The 16,577-nt window shown below is 39.2% G+C and overlaps 2 protein-coding genes across 3 annotated transcripts in view; one reads left to right on the top strand and one right to left on the bottom strand.

Annotated features, from left to right (window-relative positions):
* jak1 (Janus kinase 1) overlaps positions 1-6,420 on the bottom strand; it is a 30,050-nt gene extending 23,630 nt beyond the window's left edge. Inside the window, exon 1 of one of the 2 annotated variants that reach the window (XM_005945112.3) lies at positions 6,115-6,420. The gene's annotated coding sequence lies outside the window, so the exon portion shown is untranslated. The remainder of the gene's footprint in view (positions 1-6,114) is intronic. The other variant, XM_005945113.3, reaches the window with a different exon arrangement.
* Positions 6,421-14,865: 8,445 nt separating this feature from the next.
* The window catches only part of ak4 (adenylate kinase 4), a 7,008-nt gene continuing 5,296 nt past the window's right edge, over positions 14,866-16,577 (top strand). Inside the window, exons 1-2 of the mRNA XM_005945108.3 lie at positions 14,866-15,307; positions 15,988-16,107. Of these exons, the coding sequence (XP_005945170.1) occupies positions 15,166-15,307; positions 15,988-16,107 (262 nt within the window). The 5' untranslated portion in view covers positions 14,866-15,165. The remainder of the gene's footprint in view (positions 15,308-15,987; positions 16,108-16,577) is intronic.

The raw sequence follows: 16,577 nt of genomic DNA, 5'->3' as shown, positions 1-16,577 counted from the left end.
ATTGATCCTGAAGGTTGACCCCGAAGGAAATTGGGTTAAGGCTGCCGACCTTTGCCAGCGCCGACTTACCCTTCTGACCATACATACATTACACAAACATCACATGGGGAAGACAGGTCAGAGAGGTATAACAATGGACAATGCACCACATGAGGAAAGATAAGGAGAAAAACAAATAACTCCCCCCACACTGAGCTCCAACAGGGAGATCAGTTTGAGAACAGAAAAAAACACCTCTGCACATGAAAAAAAAACTCTTAATACGCCAAAGAAACACATGACAAGCAACAGGGGTGGGTAAAGGGTGAGAGACAGCTGATTTAGACAGTACATCCGGGCCTGCAGCCTGTGCGCTGGTCTCCTTGATCCACCGTCAGCATCGGAAGGGAATAAGCACCGAAGGCGTTTGGAAAGGGAGGGGGATGAGTGTGTGCATATCAGTGTATATGTATGTGTGCGCGTGTCCAGAGTTCAGCTGAGACAGTGTCCTTCGCCCTGCTAGGCTAAGTAAACAGTCTTCCAGCCAACCCAGGTGGCCTGGATGTTCTTCACATCTTCCAACAGGACAACACGTTCTCACTACAGAAGCAGACCAACAAACCAAGAGAGTATGTGTTTTAAGAACCTACTTAGTACTTAGTACTTAGACTGTTTGTCTACATAATTTCCTGTGATTATTAAAGTATTCTGATTCTCAGTTTTTTACCACAAGAACTTCTGCTCCCAACATACACAATTAACAAAACAATTAACTATTATTCAGCATGGAATACAACACACTTCTAAATAAAATATTGCTTAAAAGCCCAGGCACGGGAGCAACGATTATTGGAAAAAAGACAAACTTGAATTTAACCTTAAAGACTGAATTAAGCCTCACTTGACAAATTAAGAACAAAAGGGTCATCAGGAGCAAAACACATAATAATATTTGGTTTCTGGAATTTGCTGCCAATACTTCACGTATACGCCATGATGAGCTTGAGCAACTTTGAGTTTTTTGTTTACCAAGAGATATCAACATCCTGCAAGAAGCTGACATTCCAGCAATCCCACCTCACCACAACTCAGCACCCAGCTTAGGCACACAGCAGTACCATAACCAGCCTTGTTCTCAGTTAACTCAGTTTTCTGTATTGATACAATTAAAAATTTACTGTATTGCTGCATTTATCAACTATGCTGCACATTTTTCCCTGCATGCTCTCGTTTCAGAGTCATTCGTTAATCATATTTCTTTGTTTTTTCATTGTAGCATTAAAAATAAATATTTAACATTTAATTGCGTTTGTTTATCTATTTACGTCTCAGTCTCGTTGTAGCCTCTATTTAGAGAAAATTTCCCTTCTAAAGTTTCTTTTAGCTACTTAAAAGAGAAAAACTTCCATTTATTAATCATTCTAGGGCTACACTTCATAACGCTGACCTCCTAACGCTATATATCCCTATCAAGCTCATATCCGTATATATTACTGTTATTATTATTGGTGGTGGTGTTTAATAATTCCACTCAATGCCATATCCCCCGCATTAAGCTTGTTTCCCCTACACCAGCTTTCATCTAGCACTTATAATTTCTCATCACTTTTCATCACTGTTACAGCTGAATTTCTTAAGAAGAGAATTTCAATGACTCATTCTTTTTATTTGTAACTCAGGCAGTGTTCCTCTGAGCACTGAGTGTGTGAATGTGAGAGTGAATGAATAGTGGAACTGTAAAGCGCTTTGGGTGCCTAGAAAAGCGCTATGTATATGCAATCCATTATTATTATCATTACTTCAGTTATCCCTTTTTTGTTTCATATTAAAATGTAAAAATGCATAAGATGTATTTATGAGAAATACATTTTACAACAAACAAAGTTCATCCTAATGATAAACACAGTTTATCATGAAGTTTATCATAAAGCAAACACAAATGACATGGCAGCAAACTTGTGACACCAGTTCGATGAGGCTTTTGCAATGATTACGCCACTACTTTCCACAGCAGTTGAAAAAACAAATTGTTAAGCGCTGGTTCCCTCGGTAACTTCACGTCTACATTATGTCTGAAGCATTTTTTTTTCACTGAACAAAACAAGACCTTGGAAGAGTTTATGATGTTACGATTGTCTGACAGTAAAAGCTGAATTTTCTGAGGTGTAGTTAAAATTAAAAGTCTTCACAAAAGTCAGAACAAAGAATGCCTCTACTTGTGCCCACATTTTCATAGAAAAAAAAAGACACAATGTGTTGCCTTAAAGCTGCAACAGTGGATGTATTAGTCACCACCAGCCTTGTCGTTAATGTTCCCCTGTGATGTTCTGCAGACAGGAGTCATACTTGACACAAGCACTGTAGCCCTAACCTTTCTCAACATTATCCATCTATGTGTGACAATGCAAAAGTCAAAACCAATCCCATTAAACTGCCATTAACCTCCCAACTCCCAACCCAAATACAAAGTCCAATTGCGCGTGTGTCCAAGTGTAACAATAAAGTAATTAACAGTTCTTTTTTTCCAGCATTTCTAATAGTAACACATTTAAAGGAAACTATATTCACTACACTGAGAAAGGAAAACTTTGAGCAATGCCCTGATATGATTCATGTGTGAAAACCACTAGCAATATATCTGCAAACTGCTTGACGGGACTCCTCTAACTGCAATTCAGGTTCTTATTCTATTGGAGAAGTGTAAGAAGTGAGTTCTATTCACGTTGTATCAGCTATTGACGAGTTCTGTTGAATGTGGAAAATGATGAGGCAATGTAGTTAAGATATTTGTTAGAAAAGTTAATGTCAAGACATGCTCAGCATGTGATGCATACTTTGCTACCTGTGCTCAAAGTATTACGAACAACAGAGTTGGAGGTGGACAAACTATGGGACGAAACCATTTCCTGATTTCCCCAAGTATATGTTGTATAACGAAAAACACATTTCCCACCGACATCCTTATGTCTGTGATATGTCCACACAGGTCAACATAATACAGACTATTATACAGGCTAGACATGTTTTTACTTACGTTCCTATAAACTCAATTACATTTGAAATGTTGTGTGGATCACTTAGGCAGCGTAGGGCGCTAAATGCACACTTTACATTACTGTATAACTTACAGTTCATGCATTAACCATCCACAATGAATCCAAAATGATGAAATCACTGGTCACTTTTCCCTAACTACTGAAAACTAAGACTGTCCGATTTAAAATGGATTTAAATATGGATTAAAAGCACCATGGGAACAAATTCATGTGAATATCAAGAAAGTGAAAATGGAAAAAAAAAGAGCTTTTTTTTCCCCCCTATGACATTCTGCTGTTGCATACATGTACTATAGCTGCATTCAAGCAAGCACAGGTGTTTATGAGTTTTATGGAGTGCAATTAAAATGTTACTTGGGTTATCAGATGGAACTCCAGTGCTACACATGCAAATAAGAGCATAGCCTACATTGTCAGTGTTTGCAAAGACCAAAATCCAAAGTCCTTCATGGGACAAATTTTGTAAACCAGTGCTTGCCAGTAGACTGCTGGAACCAACCTATTATATCAGAATCAAACTAAAGGAAGTCAAATGGTCCTACCTGTGACTGAGTACACAGGCCACACAATTGCCTTCCCTAGTCTGGGCCTCACACCCCACCGGATGATGTGGTTTCTCTCACCATCTCAATACCTTTTCTTTCTTTTTCAGTTGAATTCTATTCAAATGTCAAGTACATTCGGTGCCCAAGACAAGTTTTTTAAAGGGAACCTATTCAGCTCATTTGCAGTTTACAGTTGGCTGTAAAGTAGCTTTGCTTCATAATTCAAAATAATGATAATAATATCCATCTTATTTTGGGGATCCCCTATGTTTATCCTGTCAGTAAAAAAAAAATCCTTTTTAGCTCCTCACCCATTTCATTATGGGTTTATAATCAGCTCAAATGATTAATCAGTTAACAAATAATTGGTCTACTGATCAACAACTTTTAGCTATAGCTCAATTACAGTTTAATTATTAATGCTGTAAGACCAAGAAGTACTGGGTTCTGACAGCAGTATTAATCCATTATAAGGGTCTAAGGAAAGTCAAGCAATTAAAAGATCATTTAAGTGGTGCCCAATTCTACGAAAGACTTAAATTTTACTTTCTGTTTCAGATGATTCACATTCAATCCGTTACTTTTGTCATAATCATATGACTTGTGTCTAAGCCACAACACAATGAGTCAAAAGATAAAAGTATTTTCATAGACTGTTCATTAACCTGGCTCTGTTTTATTTTCTGTTAACTTATGGAAGCATGACGAAGTGATTGGATGGCAAGGGATACAGACTTTGTTTTTATTATAGGTTAGTTATTATTTTTGAATCCTATGTTATGTAGTTTAGAAGGTGAAAAAAATACATTCCAGACCACATTTTTTAAACATTTATCAGTATGGAATTAATAGAATTAAATCTTTACCATACAGTACCTGCACTTAAGATTTCAGAAGAAACTAATAATAAGACAGAAAAGAAGTAGGTAATGAGTGAAACTAAACTTAAAACAAAAAGAAAAAAAAGGAAGGACCATTTTGTAACAATTTTTAATTAGGTATCAATAATGTGTTACATAAGTGTCTCACTTAAGTAACAATACAGAGAAACTCAAATATGGTCAAGCATTACCATCAAAAGTGCCACTTAGCTATCAGGAGAAAAAGTCATCATAACTTGCTCTTTGATGTCAAATATCAGGGTGAATACCAAAAGGTGGGCATACCGAGATCAACAATATCAAAGTAAAGTTCAACTGTGATCACGTTTCCATATGTATGCACATTAAAAAATGTCATCAATAATCTTTTTGAATTACACTAATCTATTCATCATTTTTGGTTATCATTGCAGATAAATCTGCTGTTTGTTCAATCAGATCAATAAATTTTCGACCAAAAGTACAGCTGGGGAAAAGCTCTAGGAACTATATTCTAATTAATGTTCAACATGCCTCTTTGGTTATGTGTTTTTTTGTGTGCTGTGGATCAAAAAAAAACATGTGCCCACCTCTGTCAGCCTCAAAGCCACTTACCTTTCACTGCGTGGCTTTATTTTACTTAATGTGACATTTCCAGCCTGAAACAGGAGTTTATTTTCACTTACTATCACTGGACCAAAGGCTTCTGCGTCAGTTAATTGTCTGGTCTACTGTGTGGGTTATACAAAACGTCAAAAATCGTGGGAAAGACCCATCACGAGTTCCCAGAATCCAAGCTAAATGTCTTGTCTACAACAATGAAAAAAACAACAACAACAAAACAACGGCAGTAGCATAAATCACAAACAGGAAAACAGAAATAATCACATTTGAAAAGATGAAACTAGTGGCTTTGTCATTTTGCTATAAAAAAAAGAAAGAAAAGAAACGTCTTTTTTAAAAACAAAAACAAAAAAAAACGTGTAGATTTGATTTATAAACTGATCAGTCGACTGTAGTGTACTCATTTCATGTGGAGGATACAAAATTAATCCCACATATGTTTGTTCTCTTCTAATGAATACAATTCATAAAAATGCCGAAGCCAATCATTTTATGTAATTCTGCCTTTTCTGTGTTAGTCACCTCTGGGCCCACTTTGTCAGATACAAATCCTGAGATTAACCATTATTACCAAATCCTTTATAACAATCCTAAACACAGAGTATCCATGTCAATCTAATCCACGATTTTCCTTGACATGTTGTTAAATGTTTAATGGAACATAATGGACTCTTTTTGTATATTACGGTAAATCGGATTACATAAATTGTGTAATACATATGCTAATAATTCGTCCTCGCTTTCCTTAAGCCTACTTATCCTTCACCGTACTTCTGTATTGTTTAAATAATATAATTATAGTTTAACCCATCTTCCTGTATTGTGACAGGGACAATGGAGGCGGTGCCATTCCTATCAAGTGCATTGACGTTGGTTAACGTGAGCATGCTAGCTAGTAAGTTAACTTAGATTGCCAAAGAAAAGCCCAACGCCAACATTTTTACTCTTGGCAGCATCGGAGAATGATGATAAACGACAGGATGTGTTTAACAGACCAGAAGACGTGCTCTGTGTTCGACGGAAATATTTAATAAACGGTTATTTACTCACCTACCAAGCTTGGCCAGACAGCTGGCAAGTTACTTCCGTTTCGTTTTGTACATTAGACGCGTTGACCAAGTCGGTGCGCTTTCTCTAAAAGCTTCGTGAGTATCAGATGTTGTATATTAATTCCAAAACGTCCCAAAAAAGTATAAATATCCCAAAGAAAAGCGGTGCGAAGTTAATTCCACAGTTTTCCCCCGTTAGTATACCGTATTTTCTGGCGGTGGAGAAAACAGCCTTCCTCGACTCTAGCTCTAACCCTTCCTGACAAGAAACGTCCCCTTCCCGAAAACGACGCAGTGGCTGGCGGTAAAAGCCGGCAGCTGATTGGCTGTGAGACCTTTCACTGGAGATGACGACACAAGTCCTTGAGCGGCGATAAACATACATTAAACTGTTATTCACACTTTCTGAGCATTGTGGGTTACTTACAGCCGCAGATTTAGCTTAAACGACTTGATGATGATGATGATGATGATGATACAGAAAGAAAAAAAACTCAAGTAAAATTAAACAATGAACTGATGTATTTATTAACTGCATTTAATATCTTCGATGCAAAAATGCCAAGGAATGTCAGTAATGTAAGTGACTATGCAAAAGTAAAATCCAGCTTTCACTCATCCACTTTCTTATCCGCTTACAACTATGGAAGACGCATTTAGATTCTCCATCTAAGAACTAATACAACACTGTAAAATTAGTCCATTACAAGCCATGCGTTTAAAGCTTCTTATAGGTTAAGTGAATGAGCAAAGATTTATATAAAAAAGAAAGATTGGGAATTATATTAAAGTATTCAAACTCATTATTCATCACTTGTAACTGCTGTGCTCCAGCAATTAGAGCAGATGGAACTACCTACTAACTAGCTAGCTAACTAGCTGAAGCTGTGCCCACCCCCTACACACACACACACACACACACACACTTTTTTTTTAAATAATAAGGTAGACTTTTAACTAATTATTCCCCAAAATGGTCATTTAGCTGAGACACACCTTTAAGGGGCCAATCAAAACCCTGGTTTGATATTCAACAGTGTGTTTTTTTCCCGAAAAACTCTGGCTGGTCTCTAATGAAACAAAAATCTAAGTTACTACAAAAGCACGTAATGGCGCTAAAGTACAAATAGAAGCAGAGTAAATACATAAAGTATTTACTTGTGAAATGTAGTGAATGAGAAGGAGACAGGTGTAACAGTGAAAATGCATGATGTGGTGTAAGTGAAGGTGGATAAGATTAATTAACTGAGGTTGACCATTGTGACACCGTTATTATCTCAGTTACACTGGCTTCCTGTTAAATTTAGAGTTGATTTTAAGATCCTGGTCTTGACCTACAGAGCTGTGCACGGACTGCACATGCCTACATCTTTGATCTGCTACAGTCCTATGTCCCAGCAGGTCTTTGAGGTCATCTGATCAGGGCTTACTTGCTATAAAAAACACTAAGAGGAGGACTAAGGGTGATAGAGCTTTTGCCACTGTGGCCCCTAGACTGTGGAACTCTCTCCCCCAAGCATTAAGAACTGTGGACTCAGTAGCTGTTTTTAAAAAACAACTCAAAACTTACCTTTTTAAAACTGTTTTTGGTTAATTTTATGCCTGTTTTATTTTCTCTTTTTAAATCTTTTTATGACTTGTAATCTTATGTGCAGCACTTTGTGATTCTGTCTTGAAAGGTGCTATATAAATAAAAATGTATTTATTTATTTATTCATTCAAAGGAACAGAGTGCACAAGAGAGGTGAAGCCAGTGGAGATGAGTGTTGGGTGATATGTAAAAAGAAGGATAGCAGCAAGAGAAAAAAAAGGAAGGTTTACAAGATGGTTGTGGGACCCTGCAGTGATGTAATGATTGGAGGCAGTGGCAATGATGAAGATGTTAAAATTTTTACCCAGAGTGAGCAGGATGGACAGGATAAGAAATTAATACATTATAAGGATGTTAGAGAGGCAAGGTTGAGATGATTTGGGGGTGTGGAGAAGATTGATTTGCCAGGCAGGAGTTAAAGAAAAGGGCATCACAGAGAAGATTTGTGGATGTACATGGAAGGAGGACATGCAAACAGTTGGTGTGATAAAAGGATGAAGGCTAAGATGGAGACAGACAATCTGCTGTGGCAGCCATTACAGGAACAGCTGAAAGAAGAAGGAGGAGGAGGAGGACGGCAAAGAGGAGGAGAATTAATAGAAGTGTATCAACATTGATGTTTTTGATTTCATAACTCAGTTGATGACACTTTGCTCAAAAATACTTTATTATACCCCCTTAATATTCTCAGATCAACTCTGAACTTAAATACTATAAATGACACTATAATAATAATAATAATAAAAACCCTTAAGAACACAATAAGGAAACTGCCCCAATCCCCTTCACTGAGTCCTGGATTCAAGGTCCATGATGAGCACTCAGTGTTCATTTTAGAGTTAAATCCCTCAACAACAACAAAGAAAATAGAAAAAAGAAAACCAAAAGCTTGGCGTTCTGAGAATCACTGATCTCTTGAATTCATTCATTTCACTGTAAAGCCCACTTTCAGTGCATGTGTCAGAGGCTTAGTTTCCATCACTCCTGCTACTCATATTGTCAGATTTCTCGTCTGCATTGCTTGTGATTAGCTATATTTGAGTTTAGTCACCTTTAGCTGAAACTTGATGTGAGCACTGGAGAACATCCTGACTTCAGCAGAAAAGCTGAGATGTACAGTAAGCTATGTAAACTATGTACCAACTGCTGTGGTACAGACGGCGAGGCTTATCATTCAATCTTTGCCTTTCTGTAGGTGGCACTTTCTTCTAGACCGCTATTTTCAGATTGTGTTTCCAGAATATTGCATGCGTTAATATCCCAGTTTTTTCTTGTAACTAACACCAAGAATGCTGTTTTCTTTTGATTGTGGTTTGTTCACGGCTTCTCTGTCTGTGCATTCCCATACCAAAGAAATACCTGCAAGCTATGGATGTCACTTCATTCCCTTTGCAAGCACTTCCCCTTATCTGTTTTCCTTCAGGCAGCCGGCATGTGCACCAGCTCTGTGATTACACAAAGAGCAACTCAAACATGGTTTACATCTAAAATCATGTGTCCTACAATTGTAACTAGTGAGAAAGGCTTCCTTGGAAGGTACAGAATCCAGGAAGTGTGCAGAAATGTGTGACTAGCTGTCTTCTTAGAGCTAAGAATCAGCGAGTCATCGTCTCTGGGTGATATCAGCGCTCAGAGAAAAATGGAGTTTCCCTGCTGAGTGCAGACAAAGGATCAAACAGCAATGCTGGGTGATTGTGTGCAGATACTGATATGTGTTTCAGAATTTTTAAACTGCACTGTCACGAGTGTCCCTGTAAACACAGACACTGACTTTAAGCCCCTCTGTGTAGCATTTATAATGGGTTTAGAACTCACAAACACAAATGTAGAAATGCATTTGCAGCTATAAGGAGAGTTTAAGCGAGTAATGATATAGTTTGTCCTATGGAGACATATTTTTATGGTTTATTCACAGCACAAAGCTCCACTTGTGTGGCTAGAATGCAATTGCATTTACAGGACATCAAATGTTGCTCTAGTGCACATGAATGCTAAAAATGCAGCAGCAGAAAGCGTAGCCAAAGTAAGCTTATCTCGACCTTTTCCTCTCACATTAATGAAACTGTGAGAGTTGGCTTCACAGCAGCAGTTATCAGCTGTGAGTTACCTGAACTACTGATGCAACACTGTCTGAGATGGGGATCAGAGTTGATAAAAAGAAGAAAGAAGAAGAAGAAAAGCATTTCTTCCTGCAACAACAAAGGGAGAAAGGAAAGCTCCTGAAAGACGTCTTTTTTAAAGTATGTGGCTCATATGAAGGGGAGGGAATTCCCTCGGCACATCCAAGCAAGCGCAATTACTGCCACACATTAAAGGAAGTATGAGGAGAAATTCCCTCATGGTGGAGGGTCATGGGAAGACGCTGTCCTCGTCTCGAAAGCGACTTTAAATGTTTTTTTTGTTTTGGTTTTTTTGTTGTTGCGTATTTTGTTATCAAAACACAGCCTTGCCACAATGCAGCACGTATAGCTCCGAGTGAGAAAAACACGCGACTCGAGGCGGGATTTAGCAGATTGAGGTTAACGTGAGAGAAAAACAAAATAAGTATCATGACTCTTCAGGGGCTTTCCGCAGCTTCAGCGGCAGCATGTACCCTTTACATACGAAGGACAGGTGCAGAGTGACCCCGCGGTTTATCAGACATGACTCAAACAGTGCTTGCATTATTCAAAATAGTACGTTCTGAAAAAAAAGAAGTGCGATTCATTTTTTGGAGCGAACTGGCATCGATAGATCGCAGATTACAGCGCAACTGTGCGCAAACTGAGTCACCAAAACAACAACTCGGTAGTTCGTACTAAAATGGATGCTCGCTCAAAGCCGTTGTGTTGTTATTCACGCAGTATAATGGAAGGAAGGAGTAGTCGCCCTCTATTAGCAAAACTGGATGACTGAGCAAAAACAAAACAACAACAAAACCCCACACTTTCATGTCATTTCACGTCTTCCATGAGTCACTAGAAGTGAACCCGGCTTTAGTCCAGAGGAATTCAGCAGCAGTTCTTTACTTTATAAGGGTTCACAAACGGATTACACAACACAGAAACATTTGTGTGCTTCTGCTTCAACCACACCACAAAGCGCTATAATAATACTAGTAATACGACTACTAATAATGGATCTGTAGCGACCCCTGTTGGCAGCAATGTGAAACTAGTTGCCACCAGCGTTTCCAGATCGGGACCAAATACAGCTTCTTCTACTTGAGCAGTTATTTTTAATCACTCTCAAATGATCGAGCAATGCAAAGCTCGTTCATATTTAAGGTGGTGAATATGAGGCATTCATGCTTCCAGTGTTTTAAATGCTTATTAGACCTTTATGGTCATAGTTAGGAGAACCTCCATAAACTGAGTTTGTGCTTATGAATTCCAGAAGAAGGCTAAACTGCAGGATTCATTTGTGTTGGGTGTGTTAAGTAAGTACAATGCGTCTGTTTGCTTCTAAGGAATTCACTGCGTCACGCCTGGGATGGTTCTGCCCTCTGATTTTTGTAAATTTTTCTTTTCTTCAAAAGTAAAGATTACGTTTACTTTTGTCCCAGAAGAACAATGAGAAAAAACAGAGCTGATTCTGCCAATGACGAACAAGGGCCACAAATTGTTAACAAATAAAAGAACTAAACAAAATACAAATGAAGTTGGTTTGGGTCAACGATGCTTGCATTCTTATCTAACGTGCTTTTCAATATTTGATAATAATGTTCAGTCGGCTCTCACGCAAGAGATAAAAAACCTATAAAGAACCAAAATCATCCATCTGAACTCAACTGCTTTTGTGTTGTTAGATATAAAGATGAAATATTTACTGACCTTTGAAAAGTTGAGATAGATTATAAATATTGTACTGCTGGGGAAAATAACTCAGCGAGGACGATCCTAAACTACAGATTTTGGCTCTGTGGCTTTTTGCTGAAGTGCTGAACACTGTTACAAATGTGCTGTTAGATTTAACCTGTGGATGTTATTTTGGAAATGAAAACACACACAGACACTTGGACATCCTTTACAAACTTTATTACTCAGCATATCACAACAAATGCCGTTTACATACCCACACTTGTCCACCTTCTCTTTGGTTCTTCTGCCTCGTTAGCCGAATGTGCCACTTTGACCACTGCACTAGTGTCAAGTTGGCAGCCATCCTTCAGTTATCACAGTACTGTACCTTCGATGGGGACAGCATCAGCACTGTGATAACTGAACCAGGGCAGCCTGTCAAATCTAGCAGTCCAAGACTTCACTCCACTTTGTCATCCACCAATAAAATCCTTGCTGTAGGTCAGCAGGTGCAAAGACAACATTCCATTTGCATTTTTTGCAGCTCGTTTTCTCCTCATGCAAAGCAAATTTTGCAAATTTCTTTTGCTTACAAATGAATCATTTGAAATAACCTTTCATTTACACACTAACAACCATGTAACGCAACATGTGATATTTATAAAGTGTCCTTTACACCAAAGGTCTTCAGCTCTCTAAACATGAGAAAACTGGTAAAATAATAAAGTCAGACAGAGGGAGGGGGGAAAAGCAAACAAAACAACCTATATGTTTAAGAGAAACAAATATCTGGACCATGTGTAAAGTTGCAGACAGTTACAGTCACAGGATCCTCCTCATCCAGGCGTCTTCTGTATGAAATCCATCTGAGAGCCAGATGATGCTACAGTAGTGTGTCAGTTTATTCAGGCTTTTTTGTTTTTTACCACCTGCACAATCAAACTAATGCCCCTCACTTATCGATGCTTTTAAAAGGCAGACTCTGCTATGCATTAAGCTATATCCTAATAATGTTTCTACACCCTTTTTTCCTTGCTCAGGTATGAGAGCTGCACAGTGAGAGTCACGGGTGCCTCTGTGGAAAGCTGTGAAAAGCGGTTTTCAGAAGGAAAGACGATTTTTTTTCACAGGGGTTTTACCTGCCTTGAAAAGGGGGCGGGGGCAATTAATCATGCACAAGACTGCGCATGCGGTTTGATCCGCTTAGTTAGTCGTAGTCCTCGTTCCACATAAAAAAACAAAACAAAACCACTCGGGTTTTTCATCTTTGTTTCCATTTGCCACACACAAAGGCTAGCTAACGTTTCCCATCTTGAAACAACAACACTGCACTCCCTCACCGCCTTCCCGCCATGACTTCTTCGACACAAACTGCCTACTGTACATAGGCTATTCGTACCAGCACAAGGCCGAGTGATGTCAGACTTGTTATGATTCTCCTCGCGGGTTCCTCCCCTTCCCCCTCCCTCCCCCGCGCGCGCGGCGCGAGAAGCCTCTCGAGCAGTCCGGTCGCGTCGCTGGCCGTAGCTGCTCCTCCTCCTCGTCGTCTGCCCGCCCTCCGTACTTCATGTAAACAACTCCATTAGCCCCACTGCACAGGGGCACTATAGCCAAAAATAAATAGATAAATACAAAATAAATAAAAAATGGCCGTGTCAGACGTGGACAGCAAAGCAACATTTGTAACAACTACACAGAGCAGCGGTGTCAGGCTCGGAGCGACGTCTGCTGTTGGTAGTGACTATAAAAACAGTCCCTGTGATGAAAGCGCGTCCATATTGCGTAAACCCTTAATGTAAATAGTCGAGGAATGGCTTATAACCCACTAACAGTGAAGGCAGCAGGGAGGCCAGGAGTAAAGACAGTAAAGCGAACTAAAGAGGAATAAACACTGTCGAAGCTTGTCGTTGCTTTCTCCCCTCAAAGAAGAAAAAAAAATTAAAAGTTGGCCAAAGAGAAACAACACTATTATTTACGTCAGGTCACGCAAACATGCACGCTTGTTTTCACTAGCGTAAATATGCACGTGAAAAAGCGACTTGATGCAAAAACACACATATATATATTTACACATAAGTGCAACGTTCGCAGTGAATATTGTGCAGCCAAACGTTAACGCCCAGCGTTGCACACACACCCCTTTTCTGGGCAAAAACAATCAGCATGCTGTGGAATCTAAATATAATCATTTCTTTTTAATTGCATCCAACCCGCATTTAACGTGTGACGAACAACGAGCTCGCTTACCTGCAATCCCCCTGTTTAACGCCCCGTGTTTACATGAATATTTTTAATGACGCAGCAAGACCACACAGAGCAACGTGATTGTCGCCATTTTTTGTTGTTATTGAATTCTCCAAAGCCATGTGACAAAAAAAGCGAGAGAAAAAAAGATCGTGATTTTAAAATCAGGTTTCCGGTTTCGCGGACAAAAACTACTTTTCCGAAGGTAAAAAATTAAAAATAATAAAATAGAATAAAATTAAAAGGAAGGAAAAAAAGGTTAATCTTCTGAGCTGCTGGTCTGATGGATTAGTCTGGTTATTCCACTGAAGACTCAAGGTTGTGCGCAGTATTTGACAGCTCCGGGACGCTGCCTCCGCCGTATGGCTCGCAACAAGTACTCCCTAGATTCCACCCGTGCGCAAATGTTTCGCGGAATGACGGCGTCTCGTTTGCTTGTTTCTGCGCCTCATGCCAGCAGTGCGAAAGCGTGAGAAATTAAGCGGCGTTGTAAAGGCTCCGATCGGCTGAAAATGCTGTCAACAAGTGGTGAAATCCAAGCATAACCAACTACTTTTAATGATTAGCGGGGTAACGAGCACGATTTTAAAGCAGAACTCTCACCATTGGTTTAAAGTGACCTTCCCACTGCGAAGCAATTAACTGTGTAATACAAATAAACCCACTTTTTATTTTTATTTTTTATTTTTAAGACCGACAATAATTATTTTATTTTTTAAATAATCTTTTTCCTTTTTTCCTTGTTTTTTTAATTTTTATTTTATTTTGATGTATTTGTACCGCCTACGTGAGGTAAATATTATTATTTTAACACGTGGCTATGATAGATTGGCAGATAGATGGATGGATAGAACATCAGTATTTCTTTTCTATGCCGTTGTTAAATATAATAATAAAATTAATGTAAACTTTCCCCTCTCTGTCTTAGAGTGACCCATTAGTCTACATATGTTTGTGGGCTGTATATTTAAAGAAAACTACAGTAACCAGTTTACCCTGCGACGTTCTCCCATCCGCATTTTTTCTGGATGAATGTGCGCAGTAAAATAGGGCGTTCTGGAGACTCCCTCATTCATTTGCAGACAAATCGCTAGTCTTAAAGACGAAGGCGTAGCGTAACGTATCCATAAGAGAGCCTGAAGAAAAAAGGGTGTTTCGACTTGATCCGAGTCTGAGAGCAGGATAGTCCCACTGTGCGCAGAAAGTGGGCTCTGTCTGCGTAAAGATCCACAGTCTCCAAAGATAGGCTGAAATTTACATTGGCAGAGTTTTTTTTTTTTTTTAAACCGCCCTAACCTTAGATCTATTTGATTGCTCTTGCTTGCAACTGATGAGGAATTTAATTAAAAGGTGAGCCTATCTCTGTCTCTGACGCACAACCTGCAGAAGTGACATCTGAGCATCTTAGAGTTTTTGTTTTCACAGTAGCTTTTAAGATATGGCCAAGTTATTCCGAGCTGCTATCATGGGTCCACCGGGATCAGGGAAAGGAACGATATCCCAGAGGATTGCGCAAAGTTTTGGCCTGCAGTATCTGTCCAGTGGTCATTTTCTACGAGAGGGCATAGCGGCAAAAACAGGTAGGATATGCACAGCAACCCAAACGACAATACTGTGGTGTAAACAGGAAGAAACTGCGCGCAGAGGGAAAAGTTGATGCAACTCTTAATTTTCTTCGCTGCATATCTTAAATTCACGACCCCCTTCTCCCGCGAATGCAAAAATAGCAAAAATACCAATCCTGCTAAGGTTGCAGGAGGAAGTTTTGCGCATTTGTTTGTGTCCACAGTTGTTTCACTGTAAACTTTTAGCCCTCTATCCAAACTGCACCGCGCAAGACATTTATTGTTACTATCAACTGTATCTGATTTCAGTCAAATTCACCCAGAGCACTAACTCCAGCAGTTTCTCCAAACAGCCTAAAACCGTTTCTTTCTGTCTTTCTTTCTTTTCTTTTCTTTGGTTTTTGCGTGCATGTGTCTCTCTGCACTTCCTCATTGTGGCTACAAAAGCACAGTCAGTTTAATTCCCAGCATGTGCCAAGCTCACACTGACAATAAGGTTTAGTTCACTATGGAGGGCTTAAGTAAAAACACATGTGCCTTAAGAAAACCTTGCTGCCATGTTTCAGGAAAATAAATAAATAAATAAACCTCCACACTGACACAACAAGCCCTGTCCTGTTTTGTTTAAGAACTTCAGAATCTGGAATCACAAACAGACACACGTTGTCTGTTTTCACCTGTCTGTTGTGTATCAGAGGCAGGCTTGCTGGTGAAGACCTATGTAGAGAGAAGCATGCTGGTGCCTGACCATGTGATGACCAGATTGATGCTGCCCAGACTGGAACAGCTGAGCGGTCACAGCTGGCTGCTGGATGGTAAGAAGAACTGGGTTGTTTTTTGTTACAGTGAATGCTTCTTTCTTTTTTTTTTCTTTGCTTTACTTTTTCATTAACACTTGCGTATAGCACCCTGCCCCACTACTCTGTCTTTATTGTTTGTAGTGAGGTTGGGAGGGATGTTTTCATGATGCAGCCTCATGGCAGTGTTAGGAACTGCCAGCTATCTTTCAAATCTGATTGGCCACCACTTGGTGCCACCCCTCAAATCCTGACACTGAAAGCTAGAGAGAGAAAAAAGAAGAAAGAAAGCAAAGACACACTTCTGCATTTTCAAAAATTAACCACAAAGAGTCATATGCTTTGGCTTTATTTAAATCTGAGGGGATTAAAAAAAATACTCTCCTCACTATTCTACATGTGTGAGTAATAAAGTTTTATGGTCCGATGACCTGGATGACTAAGAACCTTCACAGACTTTTAAGGTACTGATTTTGCAAGTGTGTGTA

The sequence above is a fragment of the Haplochromis burtoni genome, unplaced genomic scaffold (assembly GCF_018398535.1).
Source record: "Haplochromis burtoni strain Fernald_Lab_line unplaced genomic scaffold, NCSU_Asbu1 Contig_423, whole genome shotgun sequence".
Taxonomy (NCBI): Eukaryota; Metazoa; Chordata; class Actinopteri; order Cichliformes; family Cichlidae; genus Haplochromis; species Haplochromis burtoni.
This window is presented reverse-complemented; position numbering and strand designations above follow the sequence as displayed.